Source organism: Hypanus sabinus, chromosome 16, assembly GCF_030144855.1.
Source record: "Hypanus sabinus isolate sHypSab1 chromosome 16, sHypSab1.hap1, whole genome shotgun sequence".
Classification (NCBI taxonomy): Eukaryota; Metazoa; Chordata; class Chondrichthyes; order Myliobatiformes; family Dasyatidae; genus Hypanus; species Hypanus sabinus.
Window position 1 is genome coordinate 89,886,180 of NC_082721.1, and position 19,236 is coordinate 89,905,415.

Sequence of the window (19,236 nt, forward strand, 5' to 3'; positions counted from 1 at the left end):
ATGTTTTGGGTCAAGCCCCTTTATCTGGACTGGAAAGGAAGGGGACAGAAGCCAGAATAAGATGGTGGAAGGAGGGAAAGAAGTAAAAGCTATCAGATGATAGGGAAGACAAGGTGAAGTGAAGGTGGATAAGTAGGGCTGGAAGATGAATTAAGAAAATGGAAGAATTAAAGGGCTGAAGAAGAAGAAATTTGATAGAAGAGGACAGTGATTGATGGTAGAAAGGAAACTAGATGAATGTGATGAGTAGGTGAGGGAGGGAGGGTGACCAGAATGGAGATTAATAAAAAGAGAGAAGGGGGGAGGAAGGTGTTGCCAAAAATTGCAAAATAGTGGTGTGAAGAAACCCTGGACGGTTTAGGTTTACTCTTTTGGTGTTTAAGGACAGAATCAATTAAATATGAAGAGCCTAGATAAAATAAAGGGGGGGGGGGTGCATCAAGGTGTTAAAATCCATGGAGCATAGATTTAAAATACTTAGTAGCAATAACAGAACGTATTTAACCCTGAGGATGTAGGATATAAACTCACTGTCTCATAAGATGGGAAAGTGTTTGCCCAAAAATTCTGGAATGTGGGATAAAATCCTTCTATGTCATCAATTCCCCATAAGTCTACAACAGTTGAAACCCCTAACGTGCAGCACAAGACCCGCTGACCTATTCAATACAAACACATGTGGGGTTTGACCAAATCAAGCCCATGGCATTTTTGTGTTCTTTACCATGCTTGGGAGAATACAGTTTGGAGGGCAGGGTTGGTTTCCAGTTTCACACTTTAGGAAGCAGTCGAAAACTGAATGAATGAAGCCTCAATCTTGATCTCTGAATTGATGTTTGCTGTTTACTGTGTATTTAACAGGTTGATGATCAGATGAAACTTCTCCAGAATTGCTGGAGTGAACTGCTAATCATGGACCATATCTGCAGGCAGCTGGCTCATGGGAAAGAGTCAAGTATTCTTCTTATCACTGGGCAACAGGTAAAAAACAGATCATGGACCAAGGTGGTTACTGTTGATGCTTGTGCTTCACATGAGTTTCTGATGAATAACATTTCAAGAGCAATATTCAAATTTACTTATCACCTGTACATCAAAATATTCTGCACAGCGAAATGTGGTATTTGCACTAACAACCAGCACAAAGTCCACAGAGTACATAGAACAGTACAGCACAGAAACAGGCTATTCAGTCCACGATGCTGTGCCACTCCAGCAAAGAAGTAAAGCAAAAACACCCAAACACTAATCCCAAACAAGAAAATCTGCAGATGCTGGAAATCCAAACAACACACACAAATGCTGAAGGAACTCAGCAGGCCAGGCTGCATCTATGGAAAAGAGTACAGTCGACATTTCAGCCCAAGACCCTTCATCAGGACAAGAGAAAAAAGATGAGGAGTCAGAGTTAGAAGGTGGAGGGGAGTGGAGGAAGAATTACAAGGTGATAGATAAAACCCGGGGCGGGGGTGCTGAAATAAAGAGCTGAGAAGTTGGATGAAAGAGATACAGGGCTGGAGAAGGGAAAATCTGACAGGAGAGGACTGAAGACAATGGAAGAAAGAAAAGGGTGAGGAGCACCAGAGGGGGGTGATGAGCAGGGATGCAAGTAGATAAGGTGAGAGAGGGAAATTACCAGAAGTTCGAGAAATCGATGTTCATGCCATCAGGATGGAGGCTACCCAGACAGAATATCAGGTGTTACTCCTCCAATCTGAGTGTGACCTCATCACAACAGTAGAGGAGGCAATGGACTGAAGTATGGGAATGGGAAGAGTAGTTAAAATGGGTGGCCTATGGGAGATCCTACTTTTTCTGCTAGATAGAGTGTGGATGCTCGGCATAGCAGTCTCCCAATCCACATTGGGTCTCAAACTGATATACAAAAGGCCACAAAGGGATTGACGGATACAATAGGTGACCCCCAGCAGACTCACAGGTGAAGTGTCTCCTCATCTGGAAGGACTGGTTGGGGCCCTGAACAGGAGTAAGGGAGGAGGTGTAGGGGCAAGTGTAGCACTACTTCTGCTTGCAAGAATTAGTGCCAGCAGAGATCATTTGGGAGGGATGAATAGACGAGGGAGTGATTCCTGTTAAAAGCAGAAAGTCGGGGAGAGTGGAAGATGTGCTTGGTGGTGGGATCCCACTGGAGATGACAGAAGTTATGGAAAATTATGTGCTGCATGCTGTGGCTGGTGGGGTGGTAGGTGAGGATGTGTTGTGGGCAGATGGGCATGAAATGGAAGAGAAGTGGTTGAAGGCAGTGTTGATGGAGAAAGGGAAACCCCTTTCCTAGAAGGAGGACATCTCTTAGTTCTGGAATGAAAAGCCTTATTCTGAAAGCAGATTGAGGAATTGAGAGAATGTGATGGCATTTTTACAAGGAACAGGGTGGGAAAAAGTAGCTGCGAGAGTTAGTGGATTTATAAGAACATATGACCAGAAAACATAGGAGCATAACTAGGCCATTCAGCTCATTGAGTCTGCTCTGCCTTTCCATCATGGCTGATCCCAGATCCCACTCAATCCCATACACCTGGTTTCTCGCAATATCCTTTTGTGAACTCACCAATCAAGAAACTATTAATTTCTGTTTTAAATATACCCACAGACTTGGAAACCACCACAGTCTGTGGCAGGGCATTCCTCTACTTTACTACTCTGTGGCTAAAAAAATCCCCCTCACTTCTGTTCTAAAGGGTTTCCCCTCAATTTTGAGGCAGTGCCCTTTAGTTCTGGATACTCCCACCATAGGAAACATCCTTTCCACATCCTCCCTATCTACTCCTTTCAACATTCGATAGGTTTCAATGAAATCCCCACGGCACTCTTCTAAATTCCAGTGAGTACAAGCCCAAAGCTGCCAAACAGTCCTCATATGTTAACCCCTTCATTCCTGGAATCATCCTCTTGAACTTCCCCTGGACTTTCTCCAATGACAACACATCTTTTCTGAGATACGGGGCCCAAAACTGTTGACAATACTCCAAGTGTGGCCTGACTAGTGTCTTATAAAGCCCCAGCATTATCTCCTTACTTTTATATTCTATTCCCCTTAAAATAAATGCCAACATTGCATTTACCTTCTTTATCATAGACTTAACCAGTAAATTAACCTTCTAGGAGTCTTGCACGAGAACCCCTAAGTTCACTGCATCTCTGAACCTTTGATGTTTGAACATTCTCCCTACTTAGATAATAGTTCACACCATTGCTTCTTTTACCAGAATGCATTATTGTACATTTCCTAACACTGTGTTCTGTCTGCCACATTTTTGCCCATTCTTCCAATTTGTCTAAGTCCTACACCTTATGTATTGCTTTCTCAGCACTACCTACTTTTCCAATGATCTTTGTATCATCTACAAACTTTGCCACAAATCCATCAATTCCACTAATCAAATCATTGACAAACAATGTGAAAAATTGTAGTCCCAACATCACCACTGAGGAACACCACTAGTCACTGGTAGCAACCAGAAGAGGTCCCCATTAATTCCCACTTACTGCCTCCTGCCAGTCAGCCATTCCTCTATCCATGCCAGTATCTTTCTCATAACATCATAGGATTTTATCTTGTTAAGCAGCCTCATGTGTAGTATCTTATCAAATGCTTTCTGAAAATCCAAATAAATAACATCCATTGCCTCTCCTTTGTCCACCCTGCTTGTTACTTCCTCAAAGAACTCTAACAGATTTGTCAGACAAGATTTCCCTTCACAGAAGCCATGCAGACTTTGACTTATTTTATCATTAGCCTCAAAGTACCTCAAAATATCATCCTTAATAATAGATTTCAACACTGCAGTTAGGTTAAATGTCCTATAATTTCTTATCTTTTGCCTTTCCCCATCTCGAAGAGTGGATTGACAATTACAATCTTCCAGACTTCCACGACCATGCCAAAATCAAGTGATTCTTGAAAGATCATGACCAATGCATAAATTATCTCTTCAGCAATCTCCCTCAGGACTCTGGGATGTAGTCCATCTGGTCCAGGTAACCTACCCATATTAACATCCTATAGTTTTCCTTTGTAATAACACTGGCACTTGCTCCTTCTCCCCGACACTCAAAGACCTCTGGCACATAATAGACATCAGTAGATTTGCTGTCTCCAGAGACAAAGACAGAGAGATTAAGAAAGGAGAAGGTGGTGTCAGAAATGGACCAGGTAAATCTGAGGGCAGGGTGGAAGTAGAAATGGGCCAAATAATTCAATTTTGCCCCTATATCTTATGGTCTATATGAAGGCCACTGAAATCTTCAGCCAACCATAATAGACCACAACAGGTGACACCATGGCTTAAGGTCTAGTCCAACGCCACATAACTCCTCTGCCATCTGCCCCTGCTCACACCAATGAATCAGAGTAATATAATTCAATAAATCATGCTTGTGTTCTCACTTTTCCAGTCTGCTGGGGAATTACTGACCTGAGATTTCAAATCTGTTTCTCTCTCAACTGATGCTGTCAAAAATCCTGACTATCTCCAGAGTCTTGTCTCTTTATTTCAAATATCCAACATCTTCTCAATTTGCTTTTCTATCTGCTTTGGAATATCATTTTTCTAGGTTGTACAAATTCCTTTACATCTACCAGGTAGAATCCCATTGAAAAGATAGTTTCCAAAGAATAGTATTTTCTGTGGAAGAGAGATGCATTAGTTTTCCCAGAATGAAGTAGCTTTATAGGAATAACAATCCCTTTATTATAGAAAAGATCTCCCAAACATCTTCACCGGAATGACATTAAATAACAATTGACTGACTCTAATGAGACAATAACAGATCAAATAGCAATTGATTGCACTAAATAAGGCAACATCAAGTCAAAACTTGGTGTAGAATTTAGGTTATAAGAAGGATCTTTAAAGGAGAGGTGAAGTAGGAACATTTATGTCTGTAATTCCGGAGCTCAAATATCTTAGATGCTAAAGGTTGGGTTTTAAATTTGGAGTAATTAAGTAACTTGGGGGAATGACCATGTACTTTAACTTTACATTTTATGACTTGCAATATTCTTGCCTGGATTAACTCTGCTCTGCCTGCTCTCAGATTGACCTTTCAACCATCGCTTCACAATCAGGTGCCACATTGAATAATTTGGTGAACCGCACACAGGAATTGGTAGCCAAGCTCCAGTCCCTGCAGATAGATCGTCATGAGTTTGTCTGCCTGAAATTCTTGGTTCTCTTCAGCCCAGGTAAGCCTTAAGAATTCAGGAGTTAAGAATTCCTTCCTCTCCACTGCCCTTGGTAGTTGACAGCTCTCCAGTGTTCCCCTGGAATTTCCTAGTATGTAGGATATGATGAGATTTTAGATCAGTTAATGGATGAATGTCTGGATAGCTGAGAAATTGAAATGAAGATCAGAGCTTTATTTTCACCAGAGTAATTGGGGAATTAAAATTCAAGTAATCAATTACATTAGGAATAAAATAAAAAAACAACACACACAAAATGCTGGAGGAACTCAGCAGGTCAGGCAGCATCTGTGGACATGATTAAACAGTAGCCTTTTCAGGGCAAGAACCTCCATCAGCACTGTTAAGGTACTGTGATAGTGTCAGTGGAGTTTAAAAATTCAGTCAATGAACAGATTTCCATTATGGGCTTTTTAATTATATTGTGCTGTAACTGTAGTGGGAAACCATAAAGCTATGAGATTGTTACAAACAGCTTATCTGGTTCACTGGGAACCAGACAGGCTAGATTGGGAAAACCAAGTTGGTGTCAAATGCCAAGAGGGGGAATTTCTAGAATGTATATGAGGTGGATTTTTAGAGAAGCTGAAGGTTGAGCCCAATAGAAGATCAGCTATTCTAGATTGGGTGCTGTGCGATGAACCAGAATTGATTAGATAGCTTAAGGTAAAAAAAACCCTTAGGGACAAGTGATTATAATATGACCAAATTCATCCTGAACTTTGAGAATCAGCTAAAATCAGGTGTACTACTATTACAGTGGAATAAACGGAATTACAGGCCATGAGAAAAGAGCTGGCCAAAATTGATTGGAAAAGGACACTGCCAGGGATGAGGGCAGAGCTGCAATGGCTAAAGTTTCTCAAAGCAATTTGGAAGGCATAGGATATATACTTCCAAAAGAGGAAGAAGTATTCTGAAGGCAAGATGTCACAACCATGGCTAACAAGAGAAGTCAAAGCCAACATAAAAGCCAAAGAAAGGGCATATAATAGATCAAACATTAGTGGGAAGTTATAGGATTGGGAAGCTTTTGAAAATCAGCAAAGGCATTGAAAAAAATCTCATCAAGAAGGAAAGGATGGAATACAAATGTAAGCGACATAATAATTTTACAGAGGATACTAAAAGTTTCTTCAGATATATAATGTGTAAAAGAGGGATGAGAGTGGATATTGGACCACTGGAAAACAATGCTGGAAAGGTAGTAATGAGAGACAAGAAAATGACAGATGAACTGAATAAGTATTTTGTATCAGTCTTTGCTGTGCAAGACACTAGCAGTATGGTGGAAGTTTGAGAGTGTCAGGGGTTAGAAGTGTGTAAAAGATTCTTGGGAGACTGTAAGGTCTGAAGGTAGATAAATCACCTGGACCAGATGGTCTACACCCCAAGGTTTAAAAAGAGGTGGTTGAAGAGATTCTGGAGGCATTAGTAATGATCCTTCAATAATCACTAGATTCTGGAATGATTCGAGAAGACTGGAAAATTGCAAATATCACTTCACTCTTTGAGAAGGGACAGAGGTAGAAGAAGGATTTAAACAACAATTAAAGTCACCACCCATTATTAACTTATATTCATTTAGATTGGGTAAAGAAGTAAATAAGGACTTAAAAAAGTCAGGACAATCCACATTTGGAGCATAAACATTAACCAAAGCAACCTTTTTATTACAAAGTAAACCCATAATTAACAAAAATCTACCATTCGGTTCCGAAAAGATATCATGTTGAACAAATGGAACAGAGGAGTCAATAAAAATTGAAACTCCTTTTACTTTAGCGTTCGAATTTGCATGATACTGTTGACCCCGCCAAAACCTAAAAAAATGAGATTTGTCCTCCTTCCTCACATGAGTTTCTTGTACAAAAATGATATGAGCATTAAGTCTTTGGAATACTTTGAAAATTTTCTTTCATTTAATTGCATGATTTAAACCATTAGTATTCCAAGACACAAAATTAATGGTCTGAGCCATAATTCTAAAATCAACCCTTTGGTATAGAAAGGGTTAACCAACTTGTAAACTCATGCACCCGGAAGAGGAACAAAAGTAAAGAGAGGACCCGGAAGTGATGACAATGCAGACATATTTGAAGTTCAAAAACAGCCCAAATGAAAAAACTAACACAAACTGATGAAAAAAAAATTAGAAGACAGACCATCGCCCCACCCCCCAAGAAAAAGAGAAAAAGCCAAAATATGGCTTGAAAAAGGAAAAAATGAGACTAATTCTAACCCTATGTCAACGGAAGACCACTCCATATATAAAGGATATATAAAAAAACCACCCCAACTTTAAAAATTAAAATCGCTATACTAAAAACCATATTTCTAAATATAGTTAGTTGTAAAAAAATAAGAATATAGTCACTAAAAACTTATAAATCGGGCTCTAGCCCAGACAAAACAAAAAATATTTAAGCTATGATAAGCGATGCATTGTAGGAAGAAGACGAAAGAAAAAAAAATAACGTCATCTTAAACAGAACCAAAAATCTTTTTCAAAAAACCACCATCTTAATCAAAAAGAATTCACCTTCAAAGGGTTAAAAATATACCTTCGAAGGAACAAAGTTAATAGACAAGAATATAGTATAATTGTTAAAGTGTATAAGACAAAGCAATTGATATGACGAAAACACACTTTAACTTAAGTATAAAGTATAGGATAAACCTACACCAATAACCAGAGGTTAATTCTGGTTTAAGAAATCGAGAACCATCTTACACAATCAGAATTGTTCATTTATTAGAGACTGGTATCTGTAGCAGTAGGAAAGTTCTTCTCCAGATAACTTCTCGCTTCTGAAGTTGAAAGAAAAACCTGACGAGGGACATTCGGTGGAGAGATTCAAAGCTTCGCAGGGTATAGAAGCGCAGGTTTCAGATTTTTCTCGTAACATTCAGCCATCAACGGTTTGAAAAGAAGCCTTTTTTTTTTAAAAGATTCGGACTAAAGTCTTCAACCAAACGGAAGTAGTATTCTTGAAATTTAACCATTCCTGCCCGACAAGCTGCACAAATAAGTTGTTCTTTGTCGTGTACATAATGAAACCGGACAATTACAACCAAAGGTTTATCTGTAGCATTCGGTGATCAATGCCGAATTCTATGAGCTCGATCCAATAAAGGAGGGTTGTTTGGGAAAATCAACAGGAATGCTTCTTTTAATAGTTGAGCAAAATATTTCGAAGGGCCATCTTTTTCTATGCCGTCTGGAAGACCAAGTATACGTAGGTTCTGTCTTCTGGACCGATTCTCAAAATCGTCACTCTTGGCTTTAAGTGCTTCCATCAGTTTAATGGTCAAAATTAAATCCTGTTGCAGTTTTTCAATAGTCCAATCTCTTTTCCGAGCGTCTTCTTGCAGAGAAGCGATAAGAGCTTGCTGCTGGTTAATTACTGAATCCGTCTTAACCATGTAATCTTGAAAAGCCTTTATATCTTGTTTAAAAAATTGTTGTAGTTCATCAAATTTTTTTGTCCAAAACCTCCATAAACAATTCATAAGTTAATTGAGTGTGTTATGGCAGAGCCTGCTTCTTTCCGTTACCGTTCGGATTGCGTCCAGGTTCTCGTCCTTTAGACCTGAGAGACATTTCTGTTTGCATATCTTCAAAAATTCACGACAAACTCTTAACAGTAAGTTCAAAAAAAATAACAAAGAAACTTTCGGTATAGGTAAAAATAAGTTGAATAAGGGTGATCAAAGGTTAAAAAAAAAGTAAAGGTTGTGGAGCGAATCCAAAACAGTACTCACTCCATGAGCGTCTCCTGCTGACTCGACAGAGGTAGAAGAAAGAAAATTATAGGCCAGCTAGCCTGACCTGAGTGGTTGTGAAGATGATGGTGTCAGTTGTCAAGGATGTGGTTTGGGGGCATTTGGGGCCACTGTCAGCATACTTTACTCAAGGGAAAATCTTGCCTGACAAATCTGTTGTAATTCTTTGATGAAATAATAAGCAGGGTAGACAAAAGAGAATCTGTGGATGTTGTGTACTTGGATTTTCAGAAGGACTTTGATAAGGTGCCATATATGAGACTGCTTAACAAGCTACGACCCATGGTATTACAAGAAAGATACTAGCATAGATAAAGCAGTGGCTGATTGACAGGAGGCAAAGATTGGTATAAAGGGAGCCTATTCTGTTTGGCTGCCAGTGACTAATGGTGTTCCACTGGCATCTGTGTCATAACCTCTTCTTTTTATGTTGTATGTCAATGACTTTGATGATGGAATTGATGGTTTTGAGGCCAAGTTTGCAGACAATACTAAAATAGGTAGAGGGGCAGGTACTTTTGAGGAAGTAGTGAGAAGGACTTAGACAGATTAGGAAAATGGGCAAATAAGTTGCAGATGGAATATCGTGTCACAAAGTGTATCGTCACGCACTTTGGTAGAAGAAATACCTGCATAAACTTTTTCTAAATCAAGAGAAAATTCAAAAATTTGAGGAGCAAGGGGAGTTGGGAGTCCTTGTGCAGTATTTCTAAAGGTTAATTTGTAGCTTGAGTTGGAGGAATTTGCCAAGACAATTTGCCTTTCACCACAATAGGTCAATTGTAGATGGAAACTTAATGGCATTCCACTTGGCTTTAGACCAAATGCACAATACAAACACCTATGTCAGGATGCTGTTCATTGACTATAGCTCAGCATTTAATACCATCATTCCCACAATCCTGAATAAGAAGTTGCAAAATCTGGGCCTCTGTACCTCCCTCTGCATTTGGATCCCTCTGCATTTGGATCCTCGACTTCGACGGGAAGAGCATAATCTGTGCGGATTGGTGATAACGTATCCTCCTTGCTGGCAATCAACACTGGCGCACCTCAGGGGTGTGTGCTGTGCCCACTGCTCCACTCTCTATATACACATGACTGTGTGGCTAGGCATAGTTCAAGTACCTTCTATAAATTTGCTGACAATACAACCATTGTTGGTAGAATCTCAGGTGGTGACAACTGAGTGTACAGGAGTGGTGCCGCAGCAACAACCTGGCACTCAATGTCAGTAAGACAAAAGAACTGATTGCGGACTTCAGGAAGGGTAAGGTGAAGAAACACATACCAATCCACATAGAGGGATCAGAAGTGGAGGGAGTGAGTATTTTCAAGTTCCTGGGTGTTAAGATCGCTGTGGATCTAACCTGGTCCCAACATACTGATGTAGTTATAAAGAAGGCAAGATAGCGAGAATACTTTATTAGGAGTTTGAAGAGATTTGGCATGTCAACAAATACACTCAAAAACTTCTATAGTTGCACCGTGGAGAACATTCTGACAGGCTGCATTACTGTCTGATATGGAAGGGCTACTGCACAGGGCTGAAAGAAGCTGCAGAAGGTTGGAATCTAGCAGCTCCATCTTGGGTAAAAGCCTACAAAGTACCCAGGACATCTTTAGGGAATGGTGTCTCAGAAAGGCAGTGTCCATTATTAAGGACCTCCAGCACCCAGGGCATGCCCTTTTCTCACTGTTATCAGCTAGGAGGTACAGAAGCCTGAAGGCACATACTCAGCGATTCAGGAACAGACCTTCCCTCTGCCATTCGATTCCTAAACGGACATTGAATATTTGGACACTACCTCACTTTTTTTTAAATACAGTATTTCTGTTTTTGAATGTTTTTTTTTAATCTATTCAGTATAGAAACATAGAAAACCCACAGCACAATACAGCCCCTTCGGCCTCCAATGCTGTGCCAAACATGTTCTCACTTAGAAATTGCCTAGGGTTACCCATAGCCCTCTTTTTTTCTCAGCTCCATGTACCTATCCAGGAGACTCTTAAAAGACCCTAATATATCTGCCTCCAGCACCATTGCTGGCAGCCCATTCCATGCACTCTCCACTCTCTGTGTAAAAACTTATCCCTGACATCTCCTCTGTACCTACTTCCAAGCATCGTAAAACTGTGCCCTCTCATTTTAGCCATTTCGGCCCTGGGACAAAGCCTCTGACTATCAACACCTCTCATCATCTTATACACCTCTATCAGATCACCTCTCATCATCTGCCACTCCAAGAAGAAAAGGCTGAGTTCACAGCCTATTATCATAACTCAAGCGCCCCAATTCAGGCAATGTCCTTGTAAATCTCCTCTGCACCCTTTTGGTGGTTTCCATATCCTTCCTAAATGGTGAGACGACCAGAACTGAGCACAGTACTCCAAGTGGGTTCTGACCAGGGTCCTATAGAGCTGCACATTACTTCTCAGCTCCTAAACTCATTCTCATGGTTGATGAAGGCCAATGCACCATAAGCCTTCTTAATCATAGTCAACCAGCATAACAGCTTTGGACTCGGACTCAAAGATCCCTCTGATCCCCCACACTGCCAAGAGTCTTACCATTAGTGCTATATTCTGCCATTATATTTGACTTACCAAAATGAACCACCTCACACTTCTCAGGGTTGAACTCCATCTGCCACTTCTCAGTCCAGTTTTGCATTTTATCGATGTCCCGCTGTAACCTCTGACAGCTCTCCACGCTATCCACAACGCACCCAACCACTGTGTCACGGAAAATTTACTAACCCATCCCTCCACTTCCTCATCCACGTCATTTATAAAAATGACCAATGGGCCAAAAATCTCAATGGGCCAAATGGGCTAATTCTACTTCTATATCTTATAGAAACGTAGAAAACCTGCAGCACAATACAGGCAATTTGGCCCACAATGCTGTGCCAAATATGTACTTTCTTTAAAAATTACCAAGGGTTACCCATAGCCCTCAATTTTTCTAAGCTCCCTGTACCTATCCAAGAGTCTCTTAAAAGACCCCATTGTATCCGCCTTCACAACCATCGCTGACAGCCCATTCAACACACTCACCACCATCTGTGTAAACAACATTCCCCTGGCATCTCCTCTGTACCTACTTCCAAGCAGCTTAAAACTATACCTTTTCAGCCATGTGAAAAAACCACTGACTATTCACACGATCAATGCCTCTCATCCTCTTATACACCTCCATCAGGTCACCTCTCATTCTTCATTACTTCAAGGAGAAAAGGCTGAGTTCACTCAACCTATTCTCATAAGGCATGCTCCCCAATCCAGGCAATGTCCTTGTAAATCTCCTCTGCACCCTTTCCATGGTTTTCACATCCTTCCTGTAGGGAAGCTATCAGAACTGAGCACAGTACTCGAAGTGGGGTGTAACCAAGGTCCTATATAGCTGCAACATTATCCCTCAGCTCCTAAGTTCAATCCCACGGTTCATGAAGGGCAGTGCACCATAAACCTTCTTAACCACAGAGTCAACCAGCGTCATAGCTTTGAGTGTCCTATGGACTCAGACCCCAAGATCCCTCTGATCCTCCACACTGCAAAGAGTCTTACCATTAATTCTATATTCTGCCATCATATTTGACCTACCAAAATGAACCACCTCACACTTATCTGGCTTGAACTACATCGGCCACTTCTCAGCCCAGTTTTGCATCCTATCAATGTCCCGCTGTAACTTCTGACAGCCCTCCTCACTATCCCCAACACTTCCACCCTTTGTATCATCTGCAAACTTACTAACCCATCCCTCCACTTCATCCATTTATAAAAATCACAAAGAGAAGGATCCCTGAAGCATACCACTGGCCACCGACCTCCATGCAGAATATAACCCGTCTACAACCACCCTTTGCCTTCTGTGGGCAAACCAATTCTAGATCCACAAAGCAAGGTCCCATTAGATCCCATGCCTCCTTACTTTCTCAATACGCCTTGCATGGGGTACCTTATCAAATGCCTTGCTGAAATCCATATACACTGCATCTACTGCTCTACCTTCAACAATATGTTTAGTCACATCCTCAAAAAGTTCAATCAGGTTCATATGGCATGATCTGCCTTTGACAAAACCATGCTAACTATTCCTAAACATATTATGCCTGTCCAAATGTCCATAAATCCTGCTTCTCAGGATCTTCTCCATCAGCTTAACAACCACTGAAGTAAAATTCACTGGTCTATAATTTCCTGAGCTATCTCTACTCCCTTTCTTGAATAAGGGAATAATATCTGCAATCCTCCAATCCTCTGATACCTCTTCTGTCCCATTGATGATGCAAAGATCATTGCCAGAGGTTCATCAATCTCCTACGTCACCTCTCACAGTAGCCTGGGGTACATCTCATCTGGCCCCGGAGACTTATCCAACTTGATGTTTTCCAAAGGGTCCAGCACAATCTCTTTCTTAATATCTATATGCTCAAGCTTTTCAGTCCACTGTAAATCATCCCTACAATCGCCAAGATCCTTTCCCGTAGTGAATATTGAAGCAAAGAATTCATTTAGTACCTCTGCTATCTTCTCTGGTTCCATACACGCTTTTCCACTGTCACACTTGATTGGTCGTATTCTCTCACGTCTTATCCTCCTGCTCTTCACATACTTGTAGAATGCCTTGTGGTTTTCCTTTATCCTGTCTGCCTTCTCATGGCCCCTTCTGGCTCTCCTCTAATTTCATTCTTAAGCTCTTTCCTGCCAGCCTTATAATCTTCTAGATCTCTATCATTACCAAGTTTTTTGAACCTTTTCTTTTCTTCTTGACTAGATTTACAACAGCCTTTATACACCATGGTTCCTATACCCTACCATCCTTTCCCTGTCTCATTGGGACGTACCTACACAGAACGACACGCAGATATCCCCCGAACATTTGCCACATTTCTGCCATATATTTACCCAAGAACATCTGTTCCCAATTTATGCTTCCAAGCTCCTCCCCAATAGCTTCATATTTCCCCCTACTCCGATTAAATGCTCCCCTACATTGCCTGTTCCTATCCCTCTCCAATGCTTTGGTAAAGGAGATAGAATTGTGATCACTATCTCCAAAATGTTCTCCCACCAAGAGGTCTGACACCTGACCATGTTCATTCCCCAATACCAGATCAAGTACAATCTCTCCGCTTGTAGGCTTATCCAGATATTGTGTCAAGAAACCTTCCTGAACACATTTAAACTCCACTCCATCTAAACCCCTTGCTCTCAGGAGAAGCCAATTAATATTTGGAAAATTAAAATCTCCCACCACGACAACCCAGTTATTATTACACCTTTCCAGAATCTGTCTTCCTAACAGCTTCTCAATGTCCCTGTTACTATTGGGTGGTCTAATTTCCACCCACAGAGACCCAGTAGACAATCCCTCCATGACTTCCTCCTTTTCTGCAGCCAAGGCACTATCTCTGATCAACAGTGCCACACCCCCACCTCTTTTGCTTTCCTCCCTCTCCTTTCTGAAACATCAAAAGCCTGGCACTTTGAGTAACCATTCCTGCCTATGAGACATCCAAGTCTGTGTAACGGACACAACATCATAGCTCCAAGGACTGATCCACGCTCTAAACTCCGTTCACAATACTCCTTGCATTAAAATAGACACATCTCAAACCATCGGGCTGAGCGCATGTCTTCTCCATCACCTGCCTATCCTCTCTTTTGCACTGTCTCAAAGATTTCTCTATTTGTGAGCCAACTGCCCCTTCCTCTGTCTCTTCAGTTCGGTTCTCACCCCCCAGCAATTCTAATTTGAACTCACCCCAATAGTCTTAGCAAATCTCCCTGCCAAGATATTGGTTCCCCTCATATCAAGTGCAACATGTCATTTTTGTACAGGTCATGCCTGCCCAATAGAGGTCCCAATGATCCAGAAATCTGAATCCCTGCCCACTGCTCCAATCCTCCATCTCATTCTATTCTTATATTCAATGTCTGATGGCACAGGCAGTAATTCAGAGATTACTACCTTTGGGATCCTGCTTCTCAACTTCCTTCCTAACTCCCTGTAATCTGTTTTCAGGACCTCCTCCCTTTTCCTACCTTTGTTGTTGGTACCAATACATAACACGACCACTGACTGTTCTCCTCCCACTTCAGGATATCATGGACACGATCAGAAACATTCCAGACCCTGGCACCTGAGAGGCAAATGACCAACCATGTTTCTTTACTGCCTGTCTGACCCCTAACTATGGAGTCTCTATCACTGCTACCACCCTCTTCCTTTCCCTACCCCTCTGGCAAGACTCTGTGCCAGAGGTGCAGCCACTGTTAATTCTCCCAGATAGGCCATACTCCCCAACAGTACTCAAACAAGAGTACTTACTGTTAAGGGCGACAACCACAGGGGTGCTCCCTAGTATCTGACTCTTCCCTTCCATCTGCTGACTGTTACCCACTTACCTGTGTCCCAAGGCCCCGGTGTGACTACTTGCCTATAGCTCCTATCTATCACCTTCTCACTCTCCCTGACCAGACAAAGCTCATTGAGCTGCATCTACAGTTCCCTAACCCGGTCCCTAAGGAGCTGCATCCCGATGCACCTGGCACAGGTGTGTCCATCCAGGAGGCTGGGAGTCATGCAGGTATCCCACATCTGACACCCAGTACAGAACACCAGCTTCACACATTTACTTCTTGTTTCTATTCTTCACAGGTAATTTACCTCACCTTGACCCATTATCGCTGAAGTCCCATTGAGCCAAAACCCTCGTACTCTGTCTCCCTCTAATCTGATGCCCACTCTATAAAATTGTCTTCCTTTTATCTCACTAATGTCCACGCACTTATGCAGTCGTGCCTCGATCTGATGTCCTTCCAGGAGGCAAATATGCAATCCTTGCCCTGCTTGGCTGACCTCAGTGTTTGACTCTTAACTACTTCTGAAGTAAGAATGAATTGACAATGAATATTGTCTCTCACTAACACAGTAAACAATAACAGTAAAGCTCCGATAATTTGGGGACTGTTTTTACTTTTAATTTTCTGCATTATCTGATGTTATTTTATTGATAATCTAAAAGGTTTGAAATCATAGTAATATTTCAATGAACCCAGTTAATTTAAAGAGAGAATAGGAAACAGAAAGAGCTATGTTTCCTGGAAAGGACACCAACAAAACCAGGTCAGCTGAAGGGAAATGAGGGACCGAGCTTCAGTGAGTGGATGGGTCACGGGAACAGTGGCCACAGTGAGCAGAAAATGGAAATGTCTTCTTGTGAGATCAAAGTCAATTAAATAGAAAGTAAATTTATTGTCACAGTATATATATGTTAGTTTGATAAAAAGTTTACTTTAAAGATTAATTTATTTGCAGGCACTTACAGTAAAATAAAGAAATGTAATGAATTTGTAATTGACAATGCAACAGAAAAGCAATTCAATACATGTAATGAAAAACTATATATAAATAAAGACTGACAAAACAACCAACTTCAAAAGAAGACAAATTGTACAGATAAAAAATAAACAATACTGAGAACATAAGATGTGTAGTGCATAAGACAGAGAAACAGCATTATGCCATTCCACCATGCCTGTTTTACTGTTCTTCCTAGCCCTATTCTCCTGCTTCCTCCCAATACCCTTTAACACCAATCAATAATCTATCAAACTCCCCTTTAAATTCACCCAAAGACTTGGCTTTCACAGTTACCTGCGGCAATGAATTCCAGATTTACCACACTCTGACCAACAAAATTCCTCCTCAACTCCGTTCTAAAGGAGGTTCTTCTATTCTGAAGTTGTGCCCTCTGGTCCTAGATTTCTCCACTATAGGAAACATCCTCTCCACATCCACTCTATCTAAGCCTTTGAACACTCCTCCTTGAATGTGAGCGTGTTGATGCCAAGTCATTGTGATTTCTGAATGTTTGGATGACAGATCTTCACTGTAAATAACAAACAAATGGGCATCAGCTTCTAGCCACTAAGTTGTCAACTTTTCTTTACACAGATGTGAAGAACCTAGAGAACCAGCCCTTTGTGGAAAGTATCCAGGAAAAGGTTAACAGGGCTCTGATGGACTACACCATGCGCTTCCCCCAACAGGTTGACCAGTTTGGGCAGTTACTCCTACGGCTCCCGGAAATACGAGCTATCAGCATGCAAGCTGAGGAGTACCTTTACCTCAAGCATTTGAATGGAGATGTGCCATGTAACAACTTGCTCATTGAAATGCTCCATGCCAAGCACTTCTGAGGGATGAACGAGCGCTAAACAGTGGATAAAAGTCCTTGGGAACCCAACAGAAAACATATGGAAACAAATTTGCACATTGATGACCGGACAGATAGAAACAAACACATGTTGGCAGATGTAAAATTAAATACTGCCTCTGTATGTTTGTGGATTCTATTTATAATGGAACCATTCTAGACATTGTTTTGCCATCATAATGAGTCACCACTGTTCTTGTGTGGAATACCATTCATTTACTGGAGTTCTCAAAGCAAAGCAGAAAGACTCAAACTGGTAACGAAAGGGATGGATGCCACTTGCCCAGTAATCCAGGATCTAATGAGTTAAAGTGATAGGATCAAATTTAACCATGTCTGTTGGGCCAATTGAAATTGGGTCAGTTTAGTAATATGTGAATTAAAGCTAATTAAGTGGTGAACATGAAAATACAAATTTGTCATAAACATTCATCTGGTTCACTAATGTCTGTTAAGGAAGATTGTGATCCTTGTGTGTGATGTCAGGCTGTGTTGGTGCAGTTCATTGAAAGCCACATGATTCAAGGACACTATTGCTCTACAGGAATGAGTGAAAGAATGCAGTTTCAGAGGATGAAATGAACCATTAGGGTCCACCTGGTAAAGCAGACATGCATCTGAAAATAATTTGGCAAAGCCACTGAATCATAATTATGTCTGTCAATTGTGGAGGACTGGGTGATGGCATCATGACAACAAAATGGAAGTCTTAATCAGGCTTCCACTGTCAATGAGATTCAAAAATTGTGAATCCCACCACCAAATTAATTAAGAGTCTAGGCAGTTATTGGATAGAACTGAGTAACTGAGGTCACACAACACTTTTGGTTTACACTGTCTTGTACTTGTGAGGGAGCCCTCTTGATCAACAGCCATCCACTGACCCAAATGTTCATTCCCTCTAACATATACACACATCCTTAATTGGAAATCTACAGTTCTCTTATTTAGCACTCACTTTTAGAAAGGCAGATGGTGATGCAGAAAATGGACCATGTGCTGGTAGAAAAGAGGTGTCATTGGCACAACATCATGGTCCAAAAGGGGCCCATTTCTCTGCCATACTCATTTATAAGTTGAATCTTTCCTGGGACTAAATTTAGAACTTATTTTAAAACTTTATGGGAGTTCCTTCACTGCAAAGGTTACTGTAATTCAAGTCAGCAATGAATTATTACCTTGCTTGCAACACCTTAATATCTTAAAATGTGTTACATAGTGCTGACCAAATCATGGAATCCTAAATGCATCTGTACGGCTGGATCTCCAAACTGACAAAGTTCACTGTCATTGTCAAAGTGCCAAGTTCAAAGTAAATTTATCATCAAAATACATACAGTATATGTCACCATATAAAACCCTGAGATTTGTTTTCTTACAGGCATATACAATAGTTAAGATACACAATAGAATCAAAGAAAGATTGCACCCAAAAGGATAGACAAACAATAAATGTGCAAAAGACAGCAAACTGTGCAAATACAATAGTAATAATACACAAGAAAATAATGAAGATGTAACCCACTCACTGATGAAAATACAATTATTTCAACTGCTTCACAATTATACATTAACAGCAGTAAGACAGTTCTAGAGCCTTCATAGAAAGCTGATGATGAAGCTGAGCTTATAAACAAAATTATCCTAATATTTAACACTACACTAACAGAACATATGAGCATTGACCCAACTAAAATACCCTACATACCAAAACTAGCATAAGGTGGGCATTGGGAACAGACCCAAATACAAGACAACCCCCACAGAGGTAAGGAAGGGATACTGATAAGACAAACCAGCACCTATACTTGAACCCAGAGCCCCTTATATTCCCGGACCCAAGACAAGAATCAGGTGCCTATGATTAAGTCCTAATGAAACAAGGGACAGCCAGAAGACCTGGAGTCCACAGACTGGACCATGAACCAGAACACAGACTTCTCTAACTAGACCATGACAGTACCCCCCCCCCACCCCCATGGGAGCCTCCAGTTGACCTAACAGGCTCACCAG

General features: G+C 41.0%; 1 protein-coding gene across 1 annotated transcript in view; it reads left to right on the forward strand.

Moving 5' to 3' along the window:
* Positions 1 to 18,880, forward strand: part of LOC132406558 (nuclear receptor subfamily 5 group A member 2-like) — an 82,414-nt gene extending 63,534 nt beyond the window's left edge. Inside the window, exons 5-7 of the mRNA XM_059992383.1 lie at positions 862 to 981; positions 5,059 to 5,206; positions 16,962 to 18,880. Coding sequence (XP_059848366.1) covers positions 862 to 981; positions 5,059 to 5,206; positions 16,962 to 17,206 — 513 coding nt within the window. The 3' untranslated portion in view covers positions 17,207 to 18,880. The remainder of the gene's footprint in view (positions 1 to 861; positions 982 to 5,058; positions 5,207 to 16,961) is intronic.
* Positions 18,881 to 19,236: the final 356 nt, after the last annotated feature.